This window comes from Stegodyphus dumicola, chromosome 5, assembly GCF_044657685.1.
Source record: "Stegodyphus dumicola isolate Sdum_Otavi_A_Nest chromosome 5, ASM4465768v1".
Classification (NCBI taxonomy): domain Eukaryota; kingdom Metazoa; phylum Arthropoda; class Arachnida; order Araneae; family Eresidae; genus Stegodyphus; species Stegodyphus dumicola.
This window is the reverse complement of record NC_140772.1, coordinates 73,585,823-73,612,548: the sequence shown is the minus strand read 5'-3', so window position 1 is coordinate 73,612,548 and position 26,726 is coordinate 73,585,823. Positions and strand designations below refer to the sequence as shown.

At 34.2% G+C, this 26,726-nt stretch overlaps 1 protein-coding gene across 1 annotated transcript in view; it reads left to right on the top strand.

Annotated features, from left to right (window-relative positions):
- The window catches only part of LOC118199944 (decapping and exoribonuclease protein-like), a 55,100-nt gene that overhangs the window by 11,050 nt on the left and 17,324 nt on the right, over positions 1-26,726 (top strand). The window contains exons 2-4 of the mRNA XM_035371841.2: positions 13,137-13,363; positions 18,256-18,478; positions 19,117-19,252. Of these exons, the coding sequence (XP_035227732.1) occupies positions 13,137-13,363; positions 18,256-18,478; positions 19,117-19,252 (586 nt within the window). The remainder of the gene's footprint in view (positions 1-13,136; positions 13,364-18,255; positions 18,479-19,116; positions 19,253-26,726) is intronic.

Sequence of the window (26,726 nt, the reverse complement as noted above, 5' to 3'; positions counted from 1 at the left end):
TTAACATTAAAAAAATATAAAGAAAATATAAACATTCTCGTATTACATTAAGATAAATATTTGTTTGTTCTACAGTAAAAGGCAGCTCAAGTATACGGAGTTTTCAGATCCTTTTATTGACTCTCCAGGAATTGGCTTTCTACTATAAACAAATTTCCGAAGAAATTTGTTTATTTCTTTAAATTCGGCAAAGAACTGAGATCTGTCCCAATAAAAAGAATTCCATGAAGTTATGTTCACCTTAAAGTCAAGTTTTTCTTCCCCAGAATGTTGGCAAGGACTTAACTAGTGAATCAGTGTTTTATAATATGTAAATTTCGAATTTATTACAAAGAAATTTTGAAATTCCTTTGGGAAAAAATCCTTTCTTAATTTTCTAAGCTTTTTATATACGGTTGCAGAAATTAGTAATTTTTCATTGTCTGCTTCTGCAAGTGATACATTAAAAAGCAAAGCGAAATATGGGTTAGGTTAGATAATTAAAATAGACGTAATTAGAGGATTGGATGTAATTATTAACTTTCTGATAACAAAATAAAGTATCTTTTTTACATTAATTTAAAAAAAGTCTTAAAATATACATTTCGATTTGTAACTTATAGTAACTTTTATTACATTCATAAAATTTTCTACAATAGGTTAAATTCTCTTAAAATACAGTCTGAAATTCAGTTTCTTTATAAAATGAAGAAACTTGTACTTTTGGAGACACATTCCACATTCAGTCTGTAAAGGAAAACACCTTTGCATTAATTTTTTTTTTTTTTTATGTTCACCACCACTTTTCTCTGTGTTCTAAACAAGGACGAAAGGAAACAGATGTCATACGCAGTCTAAGAGTTCGACGACAAAATAAGCATATCTTAGAACAGAGTTTCTTATTGCGGTCGCCAAAATTTAGCAATTTTGATATTTCTTTAACTTATTTTAATAATTTTATAATTACCAAATACTTTTACATAATACATCTGAAAAGAGATAAAGATAAGACAATACAGACAAAGAAAAAACGGAAACGTTTCGACGCATTTTTTTTAATAACAGAAACGTTCATTTTATTTTAAAAAATAAAGTCAGTGACCTAAAACTGCAATAGTGTATTACAGTACAAGTGAAGAAACTAATAGTTTCACTCACGCGTGTGTCGGATTTGCACAATTCTTATGGAGTCCCACAAAACTTTCGTAAATATTAGGGGGGTCCCCACGCAAAAAAGTTTAAGAAACCTGAAAACACAAAAAAGTTTAAGAAACCCTGAAAACACAAAAAAGTTTAAGAAACAAGGCATTCGTTCTAGTATGTGGTATGTGGTTGTTGAAGAAAAGAATATGTGAAGGGATTTTCTGATTCCATTCAAATTCTTTTGATTCAGTTGGCAGACAGATGCTATGATGGCAATTTTGAATGTTTTAGGTCTTTTGTAAGACGTGGGATGTCCTTTTAAAAAATTATTGAATCATTGCTTTGCAACCATAGTCTATGGTTCCCACCTCTCCCGGAATTGAGTCCTGAAAATCTCCCGGCTCCCGGAAGGAATTACAAATAAATATTACTCTCTCTAAATATCAAGTTTCGCGAAAAATAACGACACAGTGCGCACGGACGAAATAGTTGAGAGCATTGAAAATCACACGACCGCGCACAGCAGCCAAAGAACGTCAATGTCAATAATGTTGCGTTTTTCTTTTCTGACACCAGTTGTTACGTTATTTTCTTTCCTTCACGTTCCTACGGGGTTCGTGTGGATTTGGAGTAAATAATGACAATACTACTTAATGAAGTATCGAAACACACTTTATTGGCCAGTATTGTCAGGATAGCTACAAAACACGTTTTTACAGTCGTCGATAAACTACTATAAACACGCTGGCACGATCAGCGACACAGCCTCCAGGTTATCAGGCTATCACGGTGAAAACAGCTTCACTGCAAAGCACTAGAGTGCAGCTCCCGACTCTGCTTGGTCGTTCTTGGAACTCCACGTCTCTCCACGCTACAACTCGCGATGCACTCGACGACACACAGAGCACAGCTCCCAACTCTTCGGTTCAGTCGTTCCCGGAGCTCAACACGCTCTCTCGACGATGCACTATGGGACTCTTTCTGTGCACTCGACACTCGCTGCCCGCCTGTCAACTCGATCGACTCCGCAGGGATTGACTTGCTAGACGCGAGACACCAACTCGATACTAACTAACTCGCACTCTATGCGAGGCACACACTCTCGCCCTCTCAACGAGGCACACTCACTGACTCTGGACCAGCAGAGTTTATATAGCTTTCGGCTTGTGTTCGAGAACATTCTGGGCTAAACTGGTAAGAATTCGTTCCAGAAAATTCTCCATCCGTCCATGGCATATCGCCAATTTTGTCGCCAAATGTGCGATTTTTCGCCAGATGTGGCAACCCTGCTTTCCCTGTCATTTTATGGCAACCCTAAAACTGCTTTGCGGAGAAGCTATCTCACGGCGCCTGGATATTTCGTAACAATACATATTCTTTGCAGCAGTCTACGGTGAGCGGTGAGTAAGCGCCTTGCAGGATGAGTAGTGGTTTCATGCCGGCTTATCGCACGCACGCGCCCTCATCTTCCCTCAGCCTCTCATTTTCAATCCATTCTTTTAGTCTGCAGCTAAGATAGCTATCCACAAATAAGTGCGTATTTTGAAATTATTTAAATGCTTTCATAATAATGTCTAGTGAAAAAAACTATTCTGATTCTGCAAGTGAACATGTGCCACAAAGACAAAATATTCGACGTCGTTTCAAGACAAGTGGTTAACTCAATTTGATTGGCTCATGAAGAGAGACAACTTTAACGGAGAATGTAAAGTATGTACGAAAACGGTTAATATTAAGTACGAGGATGTTAGAGCTTTAACTGGACATTCCCAAAGCAAAAAACACTAGTCGTTAATATTGAATAGGGATTCAATAATATTGAATAGGGTCGTTAATATTGAATAGTCGTTAATATTGAATAGGAATTCATCGCAATCGGTTTCGAACGTTTTTGTGAAGAAGTCTTCAGAAGAACAAGACAATATATCAGCAATTGGAAATTACTTCAGTCTATCATAGGATTAAGCACCATCGCACATTTAATAGCCAGGATTGCACAAATTGTATAGCACTTTATTTCCAGATTCTTCTTTGGCAAAAACGTTTTCTTGTGGTAGAACAAAATGTACAAGTATTTGCGAGAGTATGCTTGCTCCTGCAGCTCAAAAAATACTTTTAAACGAGATTAAAGAGGCGGAGTTTTTTTCAGTTGCGGCTGAAAAAAAAAAACTTTTTTTTCTTCTCCCGGAAACTTTTTTCCCTTTCCCAGATTTTGACAGCCAAGAGCTGGCAACGCTAACTATAGATGTCAACAGTAAAAGTTAAAGATGAATTCGTTAATATTTTTTGTTATTCTATTTTCATACAAATATAAAAAACACTAAAATAAGTAACACAACAAACTTGAGTTTGGCATATATTTAAGTCGTTGAGATTTGACTTAAATCTACACCAAACTCAAGGTGTTACTAATTTTATGTTTCACTTGGCGTGTTTCTCTTCTTTCATAAAAAACACTTTTTCCATGCACAGAAAACAACATTACATTGTAGAGACATTAGGTTATTTCGAAGCAGGAGACATGAAAAAAGAACAATGCCCTCTCCGGGACTTGAGCCACGGACCTCTCGAATACGCGCCGAGTGTGCTGACCACTACACCACGAAGGCATGATAAATACCTTATCCCTCCTTTTAAAGAGCGACTGGGGATTAGGGCACCCAATCGCCAAATCCTGGTGCTGGAGAACTATTATCCATCATTTTTTTAGTTCGGGCGCCACTGTAGAGTTAATAGGATTTTTGAAAGCAGGAGAACTGAAAATGAGCAATGCCCTCGCTGGGACTCGAACTATGGACTTTTCGAATACGCGCCGAGTTACACCACGATGGCACGCGAAATACCGTGTAGAATATTCAAATTTAAAATAGCATTGGCTGTTATCAATTATATATGATGACAATATAAAATATTTTTAACTATACTAATTAATGATTAAATTTAGCTACAGTAATCAGTGTAAAAAATAAACAAAAATATAAATGAAAGAACAAAATTCAATAAATGCCGAAACTTATTAAATGAAACTTTCATTATTTGAGAAGTACTTGGTTTGCTTTCCCGAAACAACATAATTACAGAAGTTTAACTAAATTTAGATGCCCTGTGCTTCTTTATCAGTTTTGTATTATTGATTAAAAAAAAAAAAATCCAATTTCCGCTCTTTTAGAAATATTTGAAACTGTTCTTCCAAATTGAAAGAAGATAAAATTCCTCATTTTCTTTTAATGCCGAACACTCGTTGTGCATACATAATTAATTCACTTAATGGAATAGCCAAAGTAATAAATGTTACCGTGAAGATGGATACCCTCTTATTAATTTACATTAAAAACGGAAATGAGATAAAAAACATCTGGCCAGGCACTTAAATCACTTTATTATAAACATCATGCCGGATAATTTTCTTATAACTTGCAGTTCAAATTGAATTTGGCAATACAAACGAGGATCATGGACCTTTATAAATGGCAAAGATTTTATGAGGTGGGCGAAAAATTAACGAACTGAATCAGTTATATTGCGGTGAGTGACGGAGGCGGATTAAAACATGAATACGGATGCTGTTTGATGTTTTATTTCATATGATTAAGAAAAGAAACCTGTAATCGTGACGCTGATTTATGTCCTCGTCGACATGCTGAAATCATATGGTGTGTAGATGCATAAAGGAGCTGCAGTCGTACTGGCCGATTTTAATATTTTCGCGTGATGACGGTATATTGTAGTGACGGAGCAACACTTCATGTAGTAGCTGGTGTTGATTGTGTTTCTTAACCGCTTCCGACGTCGAGCAAATGAATTCCCCCCCCCCCGTGTGCTCATTTTGGAATTAAGCGTAGCGATATCCTACAATATTAGCTTTTTATCTAAATACCAGGATTTTTTGCATGTGTTATTTCTTATAATAGAAAAAGGAAAATCCTAATACTTCAAATAAAAATTCGGTTCTTTCTTATTAGTTAAAGCATGTTGGCTAATGCCACCGTAAATCATGAAGATCCTTAGGTTCAGTTCCACGTCATATTAAATCAACTGTATTATTATACCATTGACTAATAGCAGTCATTCTGGGAATAACAGACATATGCCTTTAGCAACAAATGTCTGTTAGCAACAAATGTTTTTAGTTGATAAGCTTCGTTCTTAATCCGCGCTAACACTATTGAAGGATCATTGAATTAACGCACTGTAGAGTCATTACTTTTTTGGGGGGAGAGCAGGAGACGTGAAGAATGTGTAATGCACTGTCTGAGACTCGGAAGGCTGGACCTCTCGGATGCGCGTGGAGCCAGTTACACCACAAAATATACGGAAAGGATGGAGAAAATACCTTATAACATCTTATCAGTAGATAGGTTAATGACCTCTAATATTCTTTTCATAAATTAGTTTTCCCAACAGAACTGGACCACTAAGTTCCAGTTATTGAGAGAGTCGTGAATATACAGAGAAGTCGTGAATGAACATTCATTCGAATATGACAAACATTCACATAAATTGCAGGAGTTTTTCTGAGTCTCGTATCAGAATTCTATTATTTTTAGTTCCTGTACTGTATTAATTAAAAAAAATTTAGGGATGCGATAATCGTTGACTATTTTAAGACCGTGAGGAAATGTCTCCTGTTCTTGAGAGTCATTGTTAGGAAGAGGTACGTTGCAAGTTATTTTTAAGAGCCAAAGATTTTGCAAAAATATTTTAGTCTTTGTTGCTATAGTTGGACCAATTAAATCTAATATATTAAAGAGGCGACTTGTTGCTTGTAAAACATCTGTTTTCGTTACTTTACATCTCTTTTCGTATCTTCAATGCCAAATATCTTTAAATCATGAGAATAACTATCTGTAGCCGTATTCCATGAGCAGGTCTAATTAAGCCTAATGGATCAAAGAGGCGACTTATTGCTGATTATTTCTTCTCGTTACCGTCTCTTCAATGCAAAGTATCTTTAAATCGTAAGAAACGTATCGGTAGCTTTACTTCATGACATTCTCAAAGCCTTTGTCTGCCGAAAATTAAATCTCTGATAAATCAGAGTGGATCAAAGGAATAATAATACACAGAGAGCGTTTTTCTATGCAATTTTATTATTTATTCACGAATGCCAAAGACGATCTACTACTACATATGCACAGGTATGACGTCTGAGTTTCTTTTGTAAATAAATATTACCGACATCTATTGGCAGACTGAGAGTACATAATCACAAACTCATATTCAACACTCCCTCCCCCATACATCATTACATACATTAAACATCACGCATAAATTTTAGTCAGGACTGAATTTCTAAAATTAGAAGTGCCGGAGCCCTACGGGAGACCGTCAGCAAAGAGGCACAAAAGTAAATAAATAAATAAAATGACTATTAAAATAATTAATAATTAAAAAAATTATCAAATTAATTTATGATTACTTAATTAACATTTATCAATTATTATTTATTTAATAATTATTATTTAATTATATAAAAATTAATTCATTTTTATTTAATTAAATAATTAAAGATTAAAGTGATTAAATAATTAAAATAAAAAAGAGATAAAACTAACAATTTATGAGCGATTTTTTAATAGAATTTTATTGTAAAAAAGAAAATTTTCGAGATCAAATTTCTTCTAAAATTCTGAACTTTCGGATTCGTCAAACTTGAATTCTCGTCAATCTATAAAATTCGTGTAGCATCACGATCTTCAGAAGCTACAGAAACTTCCTCGGTTACAGCCGAAAACATCGCGGCAAAAACATCGCAGACGAAAATGTCGCGGAGAAAACAACGCAAGGCGAAAACGTCGTGCTACAAAACATCGTGGGAGAAAACATCGCAAGGAGAAAACATCGCAGTTCTAAAACATCGTGGTACAAAACATCGTCGTCGAAAATAAAGCGGTTCATAAACATCGCAGTTTAAAAACATCGTCGTTGAAAATATCGTGGTAAAAAATAAAGTATCTACAAATCATCGCATGACGATAACATCGCAGACATGCTTTTTTCAGGCATGCTTTAATAAGTAAATGGATATTCCCATAATGATTTGTGAGCGCAAGATGGAAAGAAGGATAATTTTTACTTCCATATTTTTTTATTAATTAATAAATTTTTGCTGAGAAAATAAAAAGGAAACTTAAGCATAAAAAATTAATGCAACTTATAGCACTTAATAGAATTTTAAACCGACATAGTTAACTAACAAAGGCCATTAATAAATCATTTTTATAAAGTTTTTACTGGTAATATTTCATGAAAAGTATAATCTATAAGTTACATTTAATTTTCTATGCTTAAGTTTCCTTCTTACGTTTTCAGCAAAAATTTATTAGTTAATAAAATATGTGAAAGCAAAATTTATCCTTCTTTCCACCTTGCGCTCACAAATCATTATGGGAATATCCATTTACAATTATTAAAACCTGAAAAAAGCATGTCTGCGATGTTATCGTCATGCGATGATTTGTAGATACTTTATTTTTTACCACGATATTTTCGACGACGATGTTTTTAAACTGCGATGTTTTTGAACCGCTTTATTTTCTACGACGATGTTTTGTACCACGATGTTTGAGAACTGCGATGTTTTCTCTTTGCGATGTTTCCTCCCACGATGTTTTGTAGCACGACGTTTTCACCTTGCGTTGTTTTCTCCGCGACGTTTTCGTCCACGATGTTTTTGCCGCGATGTTATCGGCGGACACCACTTCCTCAAGGCTTTCAAGGTGAATACAGTTATTATAGCTACTTTTGTTTGAAGTAGAATAGCTTGTTGCCTCTTTGAACTATCATTATCAGTGCTTGGTTTTCTCTTTTCATTAATCCATATTATTTATTTTCTTTTCGAATTCGAACAAATTTCATTCTTTGGGAGCAGGTTTGTTTGTATTGCGAAAGTTTGTAAAGTTGGGAGCGTCTGTATATGTATTAAAAATAAAATATCATATAGTAAAAATAAACTATATCAACGAGTGTGCAGCTCCCATTCTCATCTGCGTCTGACCCAAATACGTAGGTATGTGGCAAACGTCTATATGTGGAAGCAAATACGTGGGCCAGACTTTATAGGTAGGTAAAGTACATTTAAAGAAGCATTTTTTGTATAGCAAATTGGGGTCAGAAATGAAATATGGGTTGATCTTTACATTATGGTAACTTGGCGTTTTTTTGGCGAAAATTTGGCAACCAACTCTCCTACAGCAACCCTCTATTTTTTTCCCCCGCCGCCATTTTGTCTTCACGAAGTAAAGACATGTTTCTTTTCTTTTTATCTACTGAACACTTCTTCCAACAATCTAGTAGCCGAATTACACTTATGCTAGAAATTTTATCAAACAAAACTGCTTAATCATGACAAATATTCACTGCAAAATTGGGAAAAAGTGCACAATACCATACTCCTTACGCGTTTTTCAAAATAACACATACACATAAACCATGTACACGGCGACTTATTTTTACTTAAAAAAACATCCCAGAATTGCACAAAAATGGCATTGCGCACACTCTTCACTATATCCATGTACACTGCTTTTTTCTCATAAATTAGAAAAATTTCACGAAAATACATGACAATTTTCTCAATCTTTAAACCCGGTAAAAAGAACATATATGAAATTACCTGATCGCGAAAAAGTATTTACCATTTACAAATATGAACATTTCCACATATAAATAAAATATCCAAAAACTTTTACCTCTAAATCATCTATTACATTATACACGTCACCAACGAATTCATACCGCAAGCATTACAAATACTTAGTATCAAATATTTAAATTATTTCCATGCACGTTTATTTCAACTTAAACGTATACCAAATTCCTACAAACATAAAATTCACAAAATAACTATCATTTAATTAAAATATCACTAAACCATGTACACGTCGACTTATTTTTACTTAAAAAACGTCCCAGAATTGCACAAAAATGGCATTGCGCACACTCTTCACTATATCCATGTACACTGTTTTTTTCTCATAAATTACAAAAATTTCACAAAAATACATGACAATTTTCTCAATCTTTAAACCCGGTAAAAAGAACATATATGAAATTACCTGATCGCGAAAAAGTATTTACCCTTTACAAATATGAACATTTCCACATATAAATAAAATATCCAAAAACTTTTACCTCTAAATCATCTTTTACATTATACACGTCACCAACGAATTCATACCGCAAGCATTACAAATACTTAGTATCAAATATTTAAATTATTTCCATGCACGTTTATTTCAACTTAAACGTATACCAAATTCCTACAAACATAAAATTCACAAAATAACTATCATTTCATTAAAATATAATTAAATTCAAAAACACTACTTAAAATATAAATATAAATATACTTAAAATATAAATGAGCACATACATTAAATTAATAAAAATTACCTTACAATCCTAATTACTTTAAAATAAATCATTGCTAATAACAATTTTCCCAATAATACCAAATTCCTTTCCACCTTACATTTAGAACAATGCATAAAAATAATATCCTCAAATAATTAAAAATACTAACTTACCTAATCTTCTTCAGAATCTTGATTACGTGGCGGATACACTTTTCTAATTCATTCAATAAAATTATTGAAAGATTTTTTCTGCGAATTTTTCCTCCATACTTCCTCCGCTAAATAAAAAGCAAACTTATCTTTATTACAATGCCTAAATACCCATTTCGAATTTACTTTAGTTAGGGCCATGGGAACCAAAAATTAAACAACACTGTTTCACACAACACAGAATAAAGCTAAATACAAAATTTCCACATTTTTCCCGATTTCCCCCCTTTTCCGATTAAAGAACCGTAATTCGTCCATTAATATCATATGACATATCCCATGATCTCTCATTTCCCTCACGCAAAATAATGCGTAATCGGAACTGAGTACTGCTCACATTATTACCAAAGTCCCAGGTAGTAACCTTTATCGCCTCCAAAATATCGCCAAACTACCAGTTACCATATTGTAAAGATCAACCGAAATATGTGAGTGGAAAACAAGAAATGCTGAGAAAATGAAAAAATGCTCTTTATTTATAGAATATTACAATCAAATGTGCCATCACCGTCACCGATAGGCTTGTAGAATATACCAAGTGAATGGTGCACCACCGATAAGCTTGTAGGATATACCAAGTGCGAAGATACGAAGTCTTTCACGAACAGTTGCAGCAGCGACTGAAAGTTTTGCAAAGAGGTCCTCATCAGACTCAATTTGAGTTTCATAGACGAGTGCCTTAAGGTGTCCCCTAAGAAAATATCCGTACTTGATAGATCTGGTGAACGTGAAAGCCAAGCGACTGTTCCATATTGTCCAATCCATTGAGGGTCTAAGGTGGCGCTGAGGTAGTTCCGCACATTATTGCGAAAATGGGCTGGAGCACCTTCGTACTGAAACCACATAACCTTTCGAACAAGAACTGGAACACTATCAAGTAATTCGTTAGTACCATTATAAGATCTAGTCTTTTTAGACCACATAAAATAATCTAGATCCTACAAATGAACTTCGCGAATTCTCGGGCAGGCGTTAGTAAAAGTAAAAATACCAGCAATAGAAGAAGGATGAAAATACCCTTTATAAATTCTTCAAACTAAGAACAGAAGGCGCGAATTTTCGTGCTTTACAATAACACGGACAACTTACGGTGGAACTTGAACGTTATAACGTAATATCAATTCAAGTCTAAATAGAATAGTGCTGGATTAGCATGTTTAGTTACGGCTAGCTTAGGTTGACTCAACAAACGTAACATGCGTGACAATTATCCGAAATGACCAAGGGGCGTATTAGCTTAACAGCAAGATCAGCAACGAAACGTACGCTGCCTAGCGCAAACACGCTCTGAATAAACTTCAATATTCACCCGTTTAAATACTCACTTCACTTAACTTTAAATTTACATCCTGGCGAGGAAATGCGAAGGGAAGTTGAGGACTTCAGGAAGGATAAAAACATTTTGAATAATACGTTAGTTAAACTAAAGGAAACCCTACACCTATTTCAGAAAGATTCGTTGTGCCGTTGAAGTAGCAAGAATGAGCCAGTGGGGAAATCACTCACAGTACCCACGCAGAGAACCATACCTGGAAACCATGCAGGCGTGTAGCATGTTCAGTGGGTAGGTGATGGCCCACATATGGGAATAGTGCAAATTGTTCTCTCGTAAAGGTGACCTCATCTGTGTACAGTTGCGGAGAAGCTCGGAGTAAATGTACTTTGCTGCAAAAACCAATGTCAGAAATTCTACGCGCCGAGGATAATCAGCTGCAGTCATTGCTTGCGTTCCCTGTAAGTGGTATGAAAAAAGTCTTCCCTTGTGCAAAATTTCCCATCCTGTGTTTTCACGTCTGTAGTTCATGCAGTCGATCTTGTGTGTGCTAGTGTTTGTATTATCTTCGAACTCTCTTAGAATACGTTCTTCCAGTTCTGGAACTCGTATATAACTCGAGAGACCGGTATCCGAACCGGTCTCTCGATATGAAATTAACCTCTCTCGCAAAGCTGCCGACGTAAATGCAGAAAAATTTTGTGATCCGCCTTTGTCCTATTGAAGAAATGTTCATGGAACACCCTTAACGTCTCTCTTCCATTACAGTTCACAGCCGCGTACATAAGATGCATGTCTGCTTTCTCAGAGAGCGTAAATTGTTCCGTCACGCAGATAATTCTCTTAAGAGCAAAGAATTGCTTGAAGCTCATGTTATGCCATTCAAACTCAATAAAATTGTCTTGCAGAGAATTTGATAGTGCAAACTAAATAAACCTCCGTATTCAATATTTTTCTTTCCCAAAATTCATTTCTTTAAGCTACATCACTAGACTTGTGAAATCGTCTGCTCTAAAAATCTTTTACGAAAAGACATACAGCGTAACTGTTTGTACCACTGCCCTCTACCGGCCACGATGTACTTCGATCACTGAATCGACAGTTCCAGGGTTTTATCATTGCTAATGGGCGGAAAGAGTTTCTTTCCATTTCCTGCTTTTCCGTTGACACTTTTCATTTTCAGCCGCCACACTGCTATAGATAAAAATGCTTCTTTATATGTATTTTACCTACCCTTTAAGGTTGGCTCGTGAATGTCATGGATGCCCTGTATAACTCGATATTATGAACTATGTATGTATTATGTAACAGACTCAATATATTATGAACTATGTAAGCATGTATATGTGTGAACTATGTAAGCACGTATTATGAAAGGTCTATATATTATGAACTACTTGTATATAAGCATGTACTATGAACTATGTAACTATGTAAGCATATATTATGAACTATGTAACTATAAGCATATATTATGAACTATGTAAGTATGTATACAGGATCAATGTATGCCCTTATAGGGACCATGAGGTGTTGCCCCGTATAGTTGCGGAACCTGGACTAGACCCGAATAGTCTAAGTAAGCGTCCAGATTTTGCTCTCAACTGTCAACTGTATAACTCGATACTTCACTTATCGGTAGCTATTTAATAAGATTTTTCCCTAACAAACTTTAATGCCAGATTCCTGACTGGTCGGCATCTGTATATGTGAGTATTGTACTGTTTTATTAAAAAAAATATGAAATTTTCTCCGTAAAATGAACGTTTGTTATTTTATTCACTATTCCTAATTACGAACATTAGTTCTTATTTAACAAAGGAAAACCTAGCTGATTCAATGCACATTCAGTTCTCCATTTAAGCGAAAATAAGTTCATAAGTCAGCATGTAATGAAGCGTAATTTAATTTAAAGAAACTTTGTCTGTCACAATTTCAGTTTACCATTTAAATAACCAGTTATATCCGTTACTGTTATGAGTAAGCTATCGAAGCATTTTATCATCTTGTTTCAGTATTTTTAATTAAACGGAAAATAATTCACTTTAAGGGAAGAAACTGATAAAAACGTCATTTTTTAAGCGTCATTTAATAAGTTCATTTCTTCCAAAGTATTTTATGTTAAATTTTAAAAATATATTTCCTTTGATTGAATGTACTTTTTCTCCATACAGCTTTAATGTAGATTTTATTACTTTGCGTGGCACTTTGACTCACATTCTCTGTACACCATACATGGGAATAAATGGTGACTGGTCCATCTGCGCGACTAAATTCAAAGGGATTATATACTTCCGTGAAGTTGATACAGAAAGCAAGATCATCCGAGACTTATATTTGACGGAGAGAGAAAAGCAGATGTCTGCCTGGGGTTACAAATTTGAGCAGTATATGGTTTCAGGTTGTATATTAGCATTTCTTTCTTTAGTGAATTTATATTTTTAACATATATATGCATATATCTATATCTATGTGTGTAGCGTAAGAGCAAAAAGTAATATAGTGATGAATCAGTCGGAAATTCGACAGCTGAATTGCTGTAATGCCAAAAATAGATTGATAATATTTCTAATATAAACTTTTTAAACAGAAACCGAATAAGAAAGGTAATAAATATACTTTAACATCAAAAACGTATCGTAAAATAAGAATGAGGGGTGGTCGTAAAAAACTGATTGTTTTAAAAAGTGAATGGTAAGAAAACAAAGCAGTGTTTTCATGCACATATTTTGTAACTGATCTGGCAGTTCAAATAATTTTATTTTCAATATTTTAACTTCAGAAAAATTACTCCATTAATGATGCCATCGGCTCTTTTTTTAGTTCATTGATGGGTTAATCTTTGGATTATAGTAACTCAGCGATTTTTTGGCGAAAATTTGGCGACCAACCCTGCTACACAACCTGCTAGTTTTTGTTTAGACTCCATTTTGTTTTCACGAAGTAAAGGCTTTTTTTTTTAAACTCAACATTTTTTTCCAACAATCTGCTAGACGCTTATGCTAGAACTTTTATGGAACAAAAGAGCTTAATCATGACGAAGATTAGGTGCGAAATTGGGAGAAAGTGCAGAATCGCAAACTGCTTGCCGCGTTTTTAAGAATTGCACGTACACGGTATCCATGTACACGTCAACCAATTTTCACTTAAAAAAACATCCTAGAATTGCACAAAAATGGCACTGCGCACACTCTTGACTTTATCCATGTACACTACTAAAGTTCTAGCTAGTAACCTTTATCGCCTTACCAAAATGTCGCCAAACTACCTCTTACCATATTCCAAAGATTAGCCCATTGATGTTGTCAACTTTGTGGTATATGTATTGCCTTTGACAATTCTCCAAAGTAATCCAAGGTTGTCATGTCAAGAGATTCAGGTGGTCAGGGAATCAGTTCGTTGCGGCTAATATAACATTTCGGAAATTTCATTTCGAACATGTAAATTCTAATATAGAGTTCCATGAAATATGATGCCAACGCTAATTATTATGAATTTAATGAACTCCCTTTACTTTACTGTTATATCCATTAAATTCTACTGCTAAAACTAAGTAGTTTATTTAAAAAAAATAACTGCATTTTGCAGTTACCAGCCTTCTAACAAACCGAAAATATATTAATTGTAAAAAATAAGGTTGTTTAAATCTAATAATTTTATTTTATTGACGAAAAAGCATTCAAATTTCTCTTAGGGAATATGAATTGTATGTTTAAAATGAGAAATGAAACAGTTTTCAATAGCTAGTCACCGACACTTAATCGCAGTATTGACTTTCGATCTACAAGTTATTCGTAGAGCTTTTGGATATTTTTTTAACCCTTTCACATTGATAGAAATTTTTCATCTTTAGTTAATGTCATTTATTTTTCAGTACTTCCAAAATTGTAAGATCTTATCATTTTTAAGTTTCAGTATTATTTTCCACAACAGATCACGGTACATTTGCTTTCGCTTCACTCTACTATTTCTTCACGAAAAAAATCGGTTCGTTCTTCTGACTGTTGAAATTTTCTTTCCCATTTCTGAAAGGTCAGGCGCACCAACGGTCGAGTTATAAAGTCGTTGAACTGTGGTAGTTCGGTCCGTGGCTCGAATCCCGGCGAACAGGCTGGCAGCATGGGCGTTTTCGTGGGTTTCACAATGTAACGTGTGTAAGAGCCACTTTTCCTTAGAGATTCATGAAGGCATCCCTTACCTTAGGCAGATAGACCTCGAGTGCTTTGCCATAATCAAATAAACCATACCAAAGCAAAATACAAAGACCTATATATCGGTAAAGCCAAAATAAGGTTGCTTCTCTGTCTGATGATAAAGTAACAAAAGTAATACTTATTTATAAACCTTCTCGTTGGAAACAACCTTTTTCTCAGATAAATGTGGACAAATTTTACTAAAACATTGTCGCGCGGGTTTTTTTCCCCCCTTGTCCCCTCCCTTTTTTTTTTTTTTTTTTTTTTTTTTTTTTTTTTTTATGCAGGTGTTTTCAGCTAAACGTGCTGTCGGATAAATGTCCATGTTGGTTTAATGCCCTGTGGGCTAAATATCCGTGTTAACTAAATATCCTGTCGGCTGAGTGTCCATGCCAGTTAACTGACCCGTTGTCTAAATGTCACTGTCGGCTAAGTATCCCATCAGCTGAATGTCCGTGTCGGCTAAGTGTGCTTCAGTTAAATGTTCGTGTTGGCTGACTGTCCGCGTCGGTTAAGTGTCTGGTCGCTAAATGTCACAGACTCGCTGGGTACAGCTGTTAGTAAGAATGCCTGCTTTTATATGCAAAGTTGTTATACGTCCAACTAACTCTATGAAAATACTACGGCCGTGTTTATATACTAGCATCAAAAACATTGGACACGAAATCGTTTAAAGACAAACAAATAATCATACTTAAAATTGAAATGCCCAGACATCTAACTTCAATCCCACGAAATAAGTTTCAGCCGAAGTAAAAGTTTTTCAGTCAGGTCTTCCACGTAGTAGGAGTTGGTATTATAAAGAGAAGTGAAGCATATCTCTGAAACTAACTTAAAATTCTTATCATATCTATTCCTCGATTATTACTGTATATATTAAGGTCATGTAAACAGTGTATCTCAAGTAACGGACGTGTTTTATTTCTACTGTGTACTGCGCGCTTTTTTATTATGATTTATTTTCATCCATTAAAGGCTTTGTAAACTTAAACTCCTCTTTTCCGTTTCCTCACCAGAATATAAATGAAGTTAGCTTGTATTTAAACTGAGATTTCAGGAACTTAAGACAGAGCCTTTTTCCGACCTGCGCGTGCACACTACGTTTAGTTCTTGCCAGCTCTGATAAGTTATAATTATTCGGCTTTGTGTTACCGTTGCTGACATTTGAATTTGATACAACGATAGAGTTACTGAGTCAGCGTAGGGTATGTTTAAATTGTGCAGTCTATGGTATTATTCTACATTTTGATTTGAATTTGACTGTTCTGTTTAGTTAAGAGTTGTGGTTGATAGTGTTAGCGCAAAAATGTGCATTTATGTTCTAAATTCTGCTTAAAAAGTTTATTTATACCTTTATTATTACTTTCAGATATAGCGATAATTCGCTGCACGTCTGTTAGGGATTTTGGACTAACTAAATCTTACCAGATCAATTAAAAGGCCATAACTCTTCAGCGTTGAAAAAAATTACATTTTGAAAACTTCTTATTACAATTTAAACACCTCGAGAAATTTAGCATTAAAGTTTAGAGAAAAATAAAGGTCGATTTTTAACGGTCTCCCAAAAGGGTTTGTTATCGTTTTCTGCGCTGTCGGTAAATTCGCAGTCAGCCGGTCGAGTTTACCGGTCAGCTCTGGTACTCACTCCCTAAAACATTTTGTTCCCATTTTATGTGTGTTAATTAGGCATCGATTTCTTCACACTAGCGCCGCATACAGTTCAACAAAAATCACAAAATTTTTAAAAACTGAGTAGCAGCGTATGTTTAAAATTCCCGATGTTGTGTTGAGTGTTGGCATGAATTTTTATATTTCTTTCAGCCTTTACTCAGTTTATTATTTCAATATTCAGTTTTTTAGTAATATGGCTAACAATTTTTTTATCTTTTTATTATTAATTTTACGTGTTAATTTTTTTATTAAATATCACATTCTTCATACATACATAAAATTCAATTCAACAGCAAAATGATAACGGCATATCTTTAGAATTCCGTATAGAGGGTTAGAGGTTACCATACATATTCTTTGTATTTTTATTTTTTCTTTAAAAACTATCCGCTCGTTCAGCCAGCCGCCTGAGATAGTTATCATAAGAAAACGTTGTATGTAATGATTTTAATGACTCTAGCTGAAGCAATTTAATAAACATATTGAATATTTCTAATTAGACATATCATGATTTCAGTTTTCCTGCGTTTGGCGCATATGGCCTCTAGAGCTTTGCGCCATATATCTACTACCACCACCACCATGATTTCAGTACATGTTTATTTAAATCAGTTATATTAAAAAGTAGGAAAAGTATTCTTAAGAACTGTATTTATAACTTTCAAATAGCATAGTTTGTTGGTAACCTTCCAAATTTAATTTGAAAACAACTTAGACTTTGTTGAATCGCAACACATTGGTGCGTGGAAGATTAAAATATTTTATTTCCGGCCGCGCAAAACATTGCTTTTATAGCGCCCAGTTTGTTAATTAAAACTAAAAGACCTTTTTACTAAATGGCAACAGTCTTTCATGCTGGAGATAATTCCCCCCCCCCGAAGTGTTACTACCACTCGCTTTCAAATTGTTGAGTTTGTTAATCAGAAATTCATTACAATTTAAAAGAATATGAAATAAGTAATAAGATAAATTCGGACTTAAATATTCGGGCCTCCAAGTGCACATGTTCGGGTGGAGGACTACGCTATTCAAAATTTGATGACTCAGGTACGGCTTTTCTTTCACAGTGCGAGGAATAACCATAAATAAATACATGGAGATTCGTCATTATTTAATTTCTTTAAAAATAATACAGGGCGATAGTATTTGGTGGCAGCAATTCAAAAAGCTGTTATTTAAATTACCCTGCTTATAGTAAATCAAAGCAAAATCCTAGGTCAGGTCCTTTTTGGTTAGTAATATTTAAACATTTAAAAATTATAAGGTTGAAAAGAAATTGCAATCTGTTCTTAGTTTGTAAATTTCAATTTAACGCCTAGAAAAATGTTTAGCTAGTCAATTGCGATAGGTCAAACTGTGTATTTCAAGAAAGGCGCTTTTTTGTGCTAAATTTTTTCAAATTTCTAAATGCTATGTGTATATTAAATAGCCATACCAAACGGGGTGCCTAATGTTTCATCAACGACTCACCAAGTGGAAGAGTTCTCAGTCGTGGTGAACAACAGGATCGGCCGTCATTCTTTATTATTCACAGCAGAAATAGACTGCGTAGACAGTAACTTTTCTACTTATGGAGATACTACGAAGAAGTATATTGAGTTGAAGACTTCAAAAATTATGACTCTTCCATATCATTATACCACTTTTCAAAGGTACGTAAATCATTTTCTAAAGGGAAAAAGTTACCGAACTGTATTATTTGCTAGCACCTATTTTTAATATACTTTAATCTTTGATTTTATACATAATTTCATAAAAATACCTATTATATCGGTTATACTATGCATTTCGTATTACTTATTGTTGAAGTTTATTGCGCAAGTTTTAAATCTTAATGGAAAATGAATAAATAAAACGAAAAAAATATATCTTTCTATTTTCTAAAAGAAACGGTTGTTCCTGTGTGGTCTGCTGTGTCGTTTGCTTGTACGTTCCAATAATGTGGAAATGGTAGGTTCGATTCCCCGGCGAGAGGACAGTGAATTTTTAAAAAAAATTCCGCTCGAAAGCTATCTAAAGGCTGCACACTAGATGAAATTAGAAAGCGTGGCCACTGCCGTTTAAAATCCAAATTCTTGCTTGTAAAGGTTAAAGAACTCTGTGCAATAAATGCTCTAAAAATTTGTTGTATATATTGTATTGAATAACAATATATGATCAATATTATATTTCCGTATTCTATTACTCTTTTCGCATTTAGATAATTACCTGTATAAATTTCATATACATGCATAATTAGATTAATATTACTGAAGTGAAATATGTCTTAAAAGGAAATGTATTTATTTAGGTTTAAGTCACTGCAGTGGTGGGCCCAGAGTCACGTAGCTGGAGTAGAAAAGATTGTGTGTGGTATGAGAGATGACAACGGAATCGTTCATTCGATTGCAGAATATGAAACTTCTAAATTGCCTTTAATTGGCCAGGTGAGTTGCATCAATACTGCATAGAAAGAATACAGCAGTAATATGCAATGTATTCTGTTACACTGAGAGTACAGTACAAAAAAAAAAAAAAAAAAAAAAAAGCCATCATTAGCTCCAACATTGGACTAATGTTAAAAGCACAATTTCTTTCAATTTCTTCTGTCGGAATTTTATTTAAATTGTTACATTCTGCTGATTTCTGACATCACATTATCCATCAATTAATTTTTTGAGAAAAGATCGTTGGAATATTTATCATATTACATTCCACAAATAATGATCTACAAGTTTAATCCGAGAACAATCCGTAAAAACATAAACCTGTTTTATAAATATTAAATAGATTATTTTAAAATATGTGTAGTTTTGCTTAAGGCGGTAGCCATTTCAAAGACACGTATGGGTTAAACCAGTGTTTCCTAACCTTTTCTGTCTTATGGAACTCTTGTGACAAGTTTCAATCTCCAACGTCCATGTAATAGTATTTTTTCACAAAAGGTTTATTAATGATCATTAATGGAAACTAAAAATATATATCATTTAAATGGTTTATCCCTCCCCAAATGCAATTATACAGGGTGTATCAGTACAGCGCTGACAAACTTTCAGGAAAGATACTAGATGATGGGAAGTCATATATGAATGCATGGTCGGAAAGCTTTCCTGAGGCGATAGTGACGACACAAAAGTAAAAAACGTAATGACATAAAAAGTGAGACAAAACATATTTTGTTATATTTAGTACATCAGAAACCTACAAATAAGAACAAAAACAAACAACGATCGTCATTAAAGAAGGTTTACGAAATTGCGACCTGGGACTGTGATTCTCACTTCTCAGGCGCATGGAAGATATGCATCACGAATGAAAGATCCATGGAAGATGTATGACGCAGGGTTCCTGCATCAAGGTTCGTGTCGTAATTTCAAACACCTTCTTTAATGATGATAGTTGAGTCTTTACGTTGTTTTTCTTTCTTTTTGTTGAATTTGCCTAAACCATGTCGTTAATTCTCAGTTTCAATGACCCATCCGATTGTAAATCACGTAGTTCTTTTATAGTTAAAAGTTCTAAGTATAAATGGAAGTGCGAGAGAATGGATTCCTCACCCAGTCGTATGCTAGTTCTGTTGCACTCAGAACATTTCATAATTTTTGCGACAGCTGCTGTAGGTGGCATAGAATAAAACTTGGAAATTATTGGTATCCATCATCGCTTTTAATTCAGACATCAAAATACCTGTTTACAAAATGGTCTGTCCATATAAGTTTATTTTAAAACCAATAATCTTGTCACTTAAATTTAATATATTTTCTCTACCGCCGTACAAGAACTCATTCAGTTGATGCAAGTGATGAAAAATATCGGCTATAAAATTCTAGCATCTGCACCCACATTTGATCCTTAAAGCATATAGTGAAATCTTGTTTGTCCTTTTGCTGAAAATGTGCTTGCATTTCTTCCTTTAACTTAAAAACCTATTAAAAACTATGCCTCTAACACGGAATATCAGTGTATAATAACAGATTTATGTGTTGTTTATCCTAATTTTCGGAGAGCTTATTAAAAATACTGGAATGAAATGGCTTTCGTTTAATAAAGTTTACCATTTTGATATCATTATCAAATACTTCTAAGTAATTCATTACCAAGAGATGATTTTGGAATCTATGAATAAAACAGTGTATGAAACAACATTGGTTTTCTTTTACAAGAGGTAAATGCCTTTTATGGAGCTAACTATGGACGCATCACCATCCGCACAAATACCATTGCAGTTCTCCCAAGAAAGATCTTTTTTTATCCAGATACGCAGGAAGTTTTCTTGAATTTTATCTTCATTAAAAAATCTTACAAATGCTATGTGACAGAGACGCACAACTCAGATCTGTTAAGGGCCACTTAAGAAATGTTGAAATGTGTAAGGGCCGCACTTTATAATAAATACTTTATCAATAACTCTTACTATTATGTTTAAAAAATACCATCCCGAAAATACAGACCTTCATATTAAATACATATAAAAGTAATCAAAAACTTGAAAATTTATGTACTATTTTGATTCTGACTTGTAATATAAATTTACACAATTGCAAACAATGATTCGCAAGTTTACGTTCGTTTAAGAAACAGAAAAGAGAATTCATTTATGGCAAATAAGCCCATAAATAAATCAAATGTAAACAATCAAAATGTAAAGGTCAAAATGAAAATTTAAAATTCTATCATCTTAACTATATAATCAAATTGTGCCATGTAATTTAACTTACTTTCACAACTTCGATGAGAGAAGAGGCTCTTAGATCATTTTGAAACAAAACTTGAAAAGCGGAAAAACGTATTCTGACAGTAGCACCATCTCCGCTCATCTTATCACTCTTTTGGCAGCTAAAGAATCCTTTGCCCACAAGGCACAATTTTTTTGCTTATATAAATCGCATATCCAGGTACGTGGAATTGCGCACAATTACAAAACAATTTGCTACAATATCAAAACTGAATAACAAAAGTATTGTAAAATTAAAAAAAATTAAAAAAAATCTTAAATGTTTCAGATTTTAAATTACGTCCAAAGGGGCGTTTTTTTAACGTTTTCTGCGTTATCTTTATTTATGAAATGTCATGTTCTTTGCACTTAAACGATAAAATTTAGTTCAATAGCAATGTCGCAATATAATTTTAAAAAATTTTGAAATGAGCCTATCTTTAGAATTTCCGATACACAGTTCGACGTGCTGGAGATAAAAAAGATTTTTTTCCCGTAGAATTTTGCCATTGCTCCGCTTTTAAATGGTTGAGTTGTTACTCGAAAATTCGTTAAAGTTTTACAAAATATGAAATCGATTCTAAAACAAATTCCAAATTTCAAATTTCGGATTTCAGATGCCCATATTCGCAGTAGGATTACGTCATTCAAAATTCGATGGCTCTAGGTACCGTTGTTTTATCACAATACGAGAAACATACATACATTTATGCAGATTTTTCATTATTTAATTTCTTCAAACATAGTGCAGGACTCTATCATTCGGTGGCAACAGTTTGAAAAGTGAACCGACATTTATAGGAGTCCGACGCAAAATGCCAAAACGAAACTAATAGTCCTTCGGGACTCAAATCCCTTTGGACTAATAAATAGATTTTAAAAAAAAAAATTGTTTACTAAAGTAAAACTGGAGAAATTTTGTAACAGCGCTAACAACATTCCTTTTAACAAAACTGATCTTTTTTTCCTTCGAATAAAAATTTTGTTTCAAACAACCAAATTGTAGTCAACAAAACATGTTTTGTAGTTTTAATCAATTCCTTTTTCTGGCTGCAAATTATATTGTTAAAAGAATAGTAAAGTTGTTAAAAGATTAGTCTTTTGGTTATTTTTTCGGGGTTATTTTGACGGAGCACCGTTATTAAAATATTGTAAGACGCGTTTCCATGTATTAAATTCTTCTTGTACCAAACAGCTCACAGGCTTTGAAGATATACTTGTAACATAAGTCCTAGCAAAAAATGCATAATATTTGCAGTGTGCCACATCTTCTACTTTAAAATACACCAGCCAGGGATATTTTCTGAATCATGCATATTGAAAGTTTCTGGAGAATTGTTCGCTTGATGGGGAGCTCGTAATTTTCCAATGGCTTCCATGTGAGTTTGAACAACTCCGAATAATCTGAATAATTACACAACGTAAGGTGTTGCAAGGTGCTTGTTGCAAGGTGTTTAGCTTGACAGCAGGTTGTCCTTTTCATCTATCTATACCTAAATTTTGAGGGCACAACAAACTCTCCTTAGTTATTCTCATTATTATTAGAGCTACAGTTACGCTGGAACTAGGTATGCCTTTACCCATCACTGAAACATAAATATCTCTTAACAATAACGAACAACTATGATTGCCCATCCTATTCTCGAATTCTTCCGCCTCCACCGTATACCGTAATACGATGGAAGCTAAAGAAGTCGAAAACGGAGGGAGGTATTCAGCAGAGAATCTTGCTTTTTCTTCCTTTTGAAATCTAGAATAATAATAGTATGCTAATATAATTTCTTACGTAAGAATTTATATTATAGCAAAATGAAAAATTTGATGATTGTGAGCACTAAGTAACCATAATCATTTAATAATAATAACATATTCAGATTATCATAAAATCATTCTCAATTATATTAAGTATTATTTTCAGTAATATTCTATAAAGGAAATTAAGAAATTAGGCAAAACATTTCATATTTAATGCCAAAGTTATCGAATATTAAAGTTACGTGCCAAAATTATCGAATATTGTTCATGCCTTATGTAAATCAAAACGGCTTGCAGCCTTTACTTACCTGAGTACAAGAATCGGAGAGGACACTACAGTACTCTCGGTAAGTTGATAAAATCTCAGTGAAATACAATCTATTCGGAATGTAGTCCAGTGTAATATATGATCATATACAGTCCAAAAACAAAACATGACACCTAGGATAAAAGAGAGCTAAGTATTTTTTATCAATATTATTTGCATTCAGGTCAAATTGCATATTTATTTTCGCTTTTAACCCGTTTTGAACATTTTGTCCAGATGAGTAGCTGACAAATATTTCATCATGATAGGATCGCATTTTGGCATTTCAGATCGCAAAAGAATTTCTTCTTCAGTTCTCAGTTTCTTCCATTTTTCTGTTCCCGGGGAAACTAAATCATTAATTCAGTGTTTAGTTTGTAGAGACATTCGGTAATTTGGTAGCAGGCAAGGTGATAAGTTAGCAACGCCTTCGCTGGGAATCGAACCGTGGACCTGTGGAATACGCGCCCAGCGTGCAGACCACCACACCCCGAAGGCATGCCAAGAAGGTGAGAGAAATGCATATAAGCTCCAATATCAGTTCTACTAACTGCTGAATGAAATATTGCATTGATAACAGAATTTTCTATCAACGTTGCGGTACAGAAAGTATCAGACTGCATCTTATTTGGAGCTTCAGTTCGATGTGTCTGAAATTCGACTTCATTCAAAAATTTAGATGTACCACAACCGGACTGTGGTTCAATTTAAGCTCTGATTATAACGATATTTTTGTGCCTTAAAATAGGTAATTTTAACGCACTGAAATTGCTGAATTCATCCTTACTCCACGTATTTGGTTGTGCAGTATCAAAAGATTGACCAGTATAAAAAGAAAACCTTTCTTCAACACCTAAATTATTCACTTCCTAATTTTTTTGCGCTGCATTTTTTTTTTCATTTAAAATTATGCAATGCAAAAAAATTATCTATTGAATAATTGTATTACATTTTGCATTGCATAGTTTGAAAGTGTGACGTGGTTTTACATTTACTGCACATATTCTTTAATGATTATTATTTTTAAATAATTTGCTTTATTTCCAAGAAACTAAACGCCTGTTGATAGAGTTTTAATTAACTAATGTTTAATTGTCAGTCAAGCTACAAATTTGTAGAAAACTTGTTCAATTTAATTATTAAGATGTAATACATTACCATGCGGAATTTTGAAAAACCCAGAAATAGGCCATGCTTAACCGATTTTACAATATAGTGTTAACCTTAAGTAAAAAATTCGCCCTACGTAAAAAATATAAATAAACCGCAGTAAATTCAATGGTAAACAACGAACAGTCTCTTTCAGATATATGCTGTAAAATCACATCCCATAATGCCTTCTTCGAACGCTCTTTTTTATTTTATTCAATCTTTATTAACGATGATGTGGAGGTAATTGCATTTAATTGCAAAGGTACTCCATAATCGAAATATCTTGGTCCGCCTTCGCTATCATTGGCGTCTTGTAGAAAGAAAGGAGGAAAATGGAGAAGTTCCTTTTGCCCAAGTTTAAAATATTCGTCATCCGAATGCTGTGCTGGAAAGAATGCACTCTGTAGTTAGACAGAAAGACACGAGAGCACGCAATTCGTTTGTTTTTAAATTTCTGGTTCTAAATAAAATCCATGATTTATTGCAAAGCTGTATATTAGAAGATAAATTACATGGATTTTGCTATACGATTTAGTTAAAAAATTAACTTCTTTTCTAAAATTTAAAATTTATTGACAATTCGCAACATGCATTGCGTGCTCTGAGATGACTCCGATGCTTTCATCAAAATGATAGAATTCGGATGCACGTATGATCAAGCCAAGTTGTACATTAATCTAAATTTTTAATCGCTTAAAATATCTGAAACGTCTGCATACTCGTAACTGTGTAACTGAATATAATGAAAAGTGAATTTTACTCGATGGAATGGGCATTCCAGAAAATCCCTTTACACATGCAATTATTTCATTGCAACTTTAATAATACTTAGTTATTTACCCAATACTTAGTTATTTGTCCAAAATGTCCGTATGTACACCACCATTATCACTGCACGGTTTGATACGCTTGAATGTCTTCCTACTCACCCGCTTTAGCCGCAGCAGTGTCACATGCTGGAAGACTTCAAGCACAGTTACCTACAAAGCATTATTGTCCACTTACCTGTGCTTCCTGACGTATGGTTTGATTATATCTCACATGGCATTGTCTGAATGTCATAATGTCTGGATTTTGAGGCAGCAAAGGATAAGGGCTGGTGAACTTAGGGATCCATGTCCTATTGACCGGCCAGGCAATAGTTCATTCAGGCGTTCACGAACAGCAAGTACGATGTGGGCGGGAGCTCCGTGTTGATAAACAATCCGTGTGATTGATGTTAAAATTCTGTAGCTATGGAAGAATCCAGTCTTTCAGCGTCTCCATATAAGTAACCTGGCACGGAACCCTGAAAGGAGTACGGACCATCGTTCTTCAGTCACCCCGCACAAAGCTTTCTTCTACCGCGTGATCAAAGTCTGACGACTTGGAGGCTATTTACTGAACCTGTCCATCCATTGTGTTATATTTTCATTCCTGTGCTTCCGTTCATGCACTCGCACACTTGTCACTAAGCTCTTTTTCAAAGTGAAGTTCCTGGTATCTGCCATTTTCCCTCACCAAGCACAGAGACAATGAACTTGTCATATTTGTTCTCCTCCTCGGGCAGTCACGTTGAAATTCACGTGAGGAGCACTGTTTCCATAGCACTAATCAGGATAGAAGATTCAAAGCTTTATTATCTTATCAGCTTACACTGTTACACGTATAAAGAGATTTTCTGGCCACACTGTAAGTAATAGTTACTTAGATAAGATTATTAATTAGAAATCTTTCTAAATTAAAATTTAATAAAAAAAACTGTTTGCGGTAAACTATATTTTAAATACACTGCTCGACAATGAAAATGCAACACCAAGAAGGAGTGGTCAGAAAGTGATGAAATTTGGGAAAAAGACAGAGACAGCAAGCAGCAATAAGTGATCTTTATTCAAAATGATTAGTCAGAATACAGAGCGAGAACGGCGTCGGCTCAGTAGAATGTAGGACCACGTCTAGGCATAGAGTTAATAAGAATGCGGATCGTGTCCTGAGGGATGGTTCTCCATTCCCT